This window comes from Octopus sinensis, linkage group LG10, assembly GCF_006345805.1.
Source record: "Octopus sinensis linkage group LG10, ASM634580v1, whole genome shotgun sequence".
NCBI lineage: Eukaryota > Metazoa > Mollusca > Cephalopoda > Octopoda > Octopodidae > Octopus > Octopus sinensis.
This window is the reverse complement of record NC_043006.1, coordinates 56,009,027-56,014,026: the sequence shown is the minus strand read 5'-3', so window position 1 is coordinate 56,014,026 and position 5,000 is coordinate 56,009,027. Positions and strand designations below refer to the sequence as shown.

Here is a 5,000-nt window from a genome sequence, read left to right as displayed (position 1 = left end):
TGGGCTGTCGGATGTCACTAAAAGTCCATTTCCTTGATTCACATCTGGACTTTTTTGCAGAAAGCCTTGGAGCAGCGTCTAATAAGCAAGAGGAACTTTTTCATCAATATATTGCATCGATGGAACAACGATATCAAGGATTTTGGAATGCAGGAATGTTAGCTGACTGCTGTTGGATGTTATACAGGGATGAACCTGAGACAAAACACCATAGAAAGTCCAAATCGCAAAGATTTTAAGTTGTTATGCTTTTGGTGTATTCCAACTTATTTGTACACAATTTGAATTTTGTACAATAACAAACCATGAAATTATCATATCTTGTATTGAATATACTTTATATAGACATGCATTACGAATACTATAAGTTAAAGCGGCAGGTATCATTAACATGAAAATGTGACCTGATAGAGGGAATCGGACTTCAGATTCGTAATCAGTATCAAAAATTAACCCAGGAACGTCAATCAGCAACTCTGATGATTAAAAAAAGTTTCATTTTGTTGACCAGTGTAATTTGACAGATTTATATAACGTGTCTTGTGTCTGCAACCAATCGTTCGGGTTCAGTGCACCTGCTTAGTTGTACATGAAAATGAGGATTGTTTGGAGACATAAGGCACGTTATATAAATCTGCCGCATTAACATATTTCCATGTCATAAAACTATCAATAGCTTTTATCTGAATGCGTATATTAAAAAATATTTATTTCTCAGTCGAGAGAATACATTTTGGTACTACCTAGAATGTAACAGTAATATATATATATATATATATATATATATATATATATATATATATATATATATATATATATATATATATATATATATATATATATATATAGCACAATGAGAGGGCAATCATCTGCAAAGATCGTGCAATTATCGTCAAACACACACACACGCACAGAATAGAAGCAATGGATACTCAAGATAGAATATACTGGAAAATATTTATCACTACGATCGTTTCGACACATCTTGCATCGCTTCCTCGCAGGTGGGAAAATATACTATGAATTACGGTGCATCCCATGGTGAAGAAGCATCTCTTCTGCAACGTGGGATGCACCGTAACTCGATCGTTGCAATAGATAAAGTTTCCAGTATACTCTGGGGTATTTTAGTTTTACAGGGAATGAGCATTTTACTTTAAAGTAGTGATAATCTGACTTGGAAACTCTAGCAAATAATTTATTGAGCATTTTGCCGCTTATATGTTGTAGATTTACACTTTACTTTTTCAGCTGTACCTGTGCATTGCAGTTTCAGTTGCGCAGTTTAGAGTTTATGATTCCGAATCCTGTATCACAAAATCGCCTCTGTAGTTTTCTTTTCTCACGTCTTCCTGATGATGTGTGAAGTTGTTCTCGGTATTACGTATCATAGCTACAACGATCTGTAAGATACTTCTTAGCAGGAATACATTTTATTTTTTAAATTACGTACCCATGCTGGTTTAAGCTTTCTGTTTGAATCTCGAATACGTGCTTCAGCTCTTTGCAAAACACTAGTGATTTAATAGCTGAGATGTATATCGAAACTTCTTTTTCTTTTTCTTTCTTTCAGAATTTCATCAACAGTTGAGCCATTCATATCATGGAAGGATTGAAATATATTTTCATAATTTCTTTGTTAAAAACTTATATCTATGCGCAAGATCCGATCATTGATACTACCACTGGGAAGATCAAAGGATCAACCATTTCAGTTCAGAATGTTGATCTTGATGTATTTCTTGGAATACCATTTGCTAAACCTCCTGTTGGTAATCTAAGATTTAGAAGACCTGAACCAATTGAAAGGTGGAGTGGTATAAAAGACACCAAGGAATATGTTTCGGCGTGTGCACAACAAGTACAGGGAGTTGTTGATCCTGACAGTTTATGGAATCTAAAAACTAATATAAGTGAAGATTGTCTTTATTTGAACATTTGGGCACCAACAGAATCACGGAAATCTCGTTCAAATTTAACCACGATGATTTGGATACATGGAGGGGCATTTGTTACTGGGTCAAGTACGCTGGAAATGTATGATGGAAAATGGTTAGCTACCAGTCAAAATATTATCGTTGCATCGCTAAATTACAGATTAGGGCCCTTTGGTTTTCTTTCCTTAAATGACGAGCGTGCTCCGGGTAATATGGGATTGCTTGATCAAAACCTCGCTATAAAGTGGATTCATGATAATATTGCATCTTTCGGAGGAGACCCTGGTAGCCTGACATTGTTTGGACATAGTGCTGGTTCAGCATCTGTTGGTTTTCATACTATTTCCCCACTTTCTCGGAAGCTTTTCAGGAATGCTATCATGATGAGTGGGTCAACCACCTCCGACTGGGCAATTAGATCAATAGATAGAAACATCGATAGAGCAAAAGCAATGGCTTCTGCTCTTAAATGTCCAGTGGATAACACTAAATTGATGATAGATTGCTTTTTAGAAGCTGATGCTAAAAAAATAGCTGAAGCCCAATCTTTCAAGCTAGATGACTACTTAAAAGTTACTTTCACTCCTGTTGTCGACAATTACTTCTTATCAGGAAATCTAAATGAAATTCTGAACGATACAACCGTGAAAAAAAACGTGCTAACTGGTTTTGTCGAAAATGAAGGAAGTATTTTTGTTCTGACGGCATTTCCCAAAGAAATCCCTGTAAATGGGATTGCGACGATGGGAACAGATACTGCACATACACTAATGAAAAGTATTACTCAGCCAACACATCTAAATTCTCTGCAAATGGATGTCATCACATATCTTTATGGTTCTCGTGTCTTCTCCGTTCCAAAAGCTGAAAAATACAGATACATAATAGAACAGGTCTCAGGAGATACATCATTTAAATGCCCTGCTTTTAAATTTGCCGAGCAATTCAGCCGCCATTCCAACGTCTACATGTATTCTTTCGAGTTTCGATCGCGATTAAATCCCTGGCCGAAATGGTTGGGTGTAGTGCATGGATATGATGTTATATTCGCGTTTGCGCACCCATTATCTAAAAAAGAGTTTGCAGAAGAAGATAAAATAGTGACAGAAAGAGTGTCAAGCTTTTTTGTAAACTTTTCTAAATCAGGGTGAGTTTTTCTAAATCAGGGTGAGTTTTCTAAATCAGGGTGAGTTTTTCAAGTTTTGCCACTTCTAAATTTTACACATTATCTTCGGCAATTAATTTCATTCAGGCACTCTTCTCCATAAACAGAGAATATTTCGAGTCACTCCAGCTGCAGTGTTCCCTTTTTTAAAGTCATGAATCATTATGTGCCTCAGCTGCTCCTTAGACGCTACCATGTTTGAAGATCTATAATTAGTGCAATTTCAATTAGATTATCCTGCAAGGTGAAATTTAATTAGTTTAAATATGTCCAAATAGATATAAATATTACTTGATACCATTAGACAAATTTCTTTCGATATCACAGAAAGATTAGTCCTTACATTGATGAAAAACACAGCTAGATAAACTCCACCACCGTCACAAAATAACAGTCCCTTCGATAAAGATCGATATAGTAAATATATAGTAAAATAAGTACCATCGCTGAAACACCAAAAGTTTCCTTCAAGACTGTCTAAAGCATGGTTCCAGTTCAGTGATAGATGAGAATGAATGGAAATGATTATTTGTCAATATTTATCACCTGGTGTGCACTTAATAAAAGTAAGTGTACAATTTAGTTAGTTTGTGCACAAATATCAAAGTTCACAAGAAATCTGTCAATGTATATATATATATATATATATATATATATATATATATACATACATACACAGAATCATCATCGTCGTCGTCGTCTTCTTGACCATCATCATCATTTTCATTGTCATCATCGTTATCCTAATCATCGACGTTGCTGCTGCCACCTCCATCAGCGTCGCTGTCATCATTCCGTCATCATCGTCGTCGTTGTCATTTAACGTCCGTTCTCCATGCTAGCATTGGATGGACGGTTTGACAGGAGCCAACGAGCCAGAGGTTTTTCTGGTTAGATAGTCTTCCTAACGTAACCACTTCACAGTAATTGGTTCTTTTTACCTGACACCATTACCAGTACCAGTGATGTCACTAAGTAACTCGCACGAGTAGACCCTCTACTCAAGGGGTGTAATATTGAGAGAGGTGGCTTTATGCCTTGTGATGAGACGTATGATAGAGGGATTGAAACAAGTGTCTTGTGGACTAGATAGTATTTACTCCAGTTGAACAGGGGTGACAGAGTGTGAAAGATGAGTAGCTGATGGATAGAGATGGGAATAGAGGTGAATGCAGTGATTGAGGAATATGAGAGGAGGTATAATAAATGGAAATACCAGCTGGTAGGAGGAAAGGTGAAGGAAATAAGATTAAATCAGTGACATGATATGTAACAGCACAGTTGATGCGGAATGTGGCAGTGCGCTCGAAATGCACAGCGCCAGGGATAATGTTTGAGGTACATAGGGATTGAAAATAGTGAGGGGCAGTCATTGGTAGAATGAAAGGGTGTAGAAGGTAAGAGTGTAGGTAGAATGGGAATTCAGTCGAAAATAAGATGGTAGGGGATGATGCTGAGGGTGCGACATACGAAGTAAGTGGTTGTGTTAGAAATATCTAAGTATATTATTGCTTCTACATCTCACTGAACAGGATGGATATAAATACTACACAGATATAATCCAAACAATCAGAAGGACATTCAAATTATCATTTCTACTCAACAATGTTTTAACCAATATTAGGACTATCAGACAAAAAGTTGTTTGTATTGACCTTTACTCTTTAAACAATGGGTAAGATAGTGAAAAAGTATTTAATGCAAGAGAGTACAAACGCATAACTTTATTTACAAAAAAACATTTCAAGGTTTGCTACTCAGTTCGAAATCTAATTATTATGTCCCCATAACTTAGCGTTTCGGCAAAATTGATGGACAGAAATTCCAGGCTTAAAGGGAAAAGAATAAGTACTGGAGTCGTTTCGTGCAACTGAAATTCTTGATGGTGGTGTCCCAAC

At 36.3% G+C, this 5,000-nt stretch overlaps 2 protein-coding genes across 2 annotated transcripts in view; one reads left to right on the top strand and one right to left on the bottom strand.

Annotated features, from left to right (window-relative positions):
• Positions 1–1,550: 1,550 nt before the first annotated feature.
• The window catches only part of LOC115216431 (acetylcholinesterase-like), a 12,164-nt gene continuing 8,714 nt past the window's right edge, over positions 1,551–5,000 (top strand). Inside the window, exon 1 of the mRNA XM_029785763.2 lies at positions 1,551–3,084. Coding sequence (XP_029641623.1) covers positions 1,604–3,084 — 1,481 coding nt within the window. The 5' untranslated portion in view covers positions 1,551–1,603. The remainder of the gene's footprint in view (positions 3,085–5,000) is intronic.
• The window catches only part of LOC115216432, a 23,980-nt gene continuing 23,805 nt past the window's right edge, over positions 4,826–5,000 (bottom strand). Inside the window, exon 2 of the mRNA XM_029785764.1 lies at positions 4,826–5,000. This exon is cut by the window's right edge and continues 11 nt beyond it. Coding sequence (XP_029641624.1) covers positions 4,933–5,000 — 68 coding nt within the window. The 3' untranslated portion in view covers positions 4,826–4,932.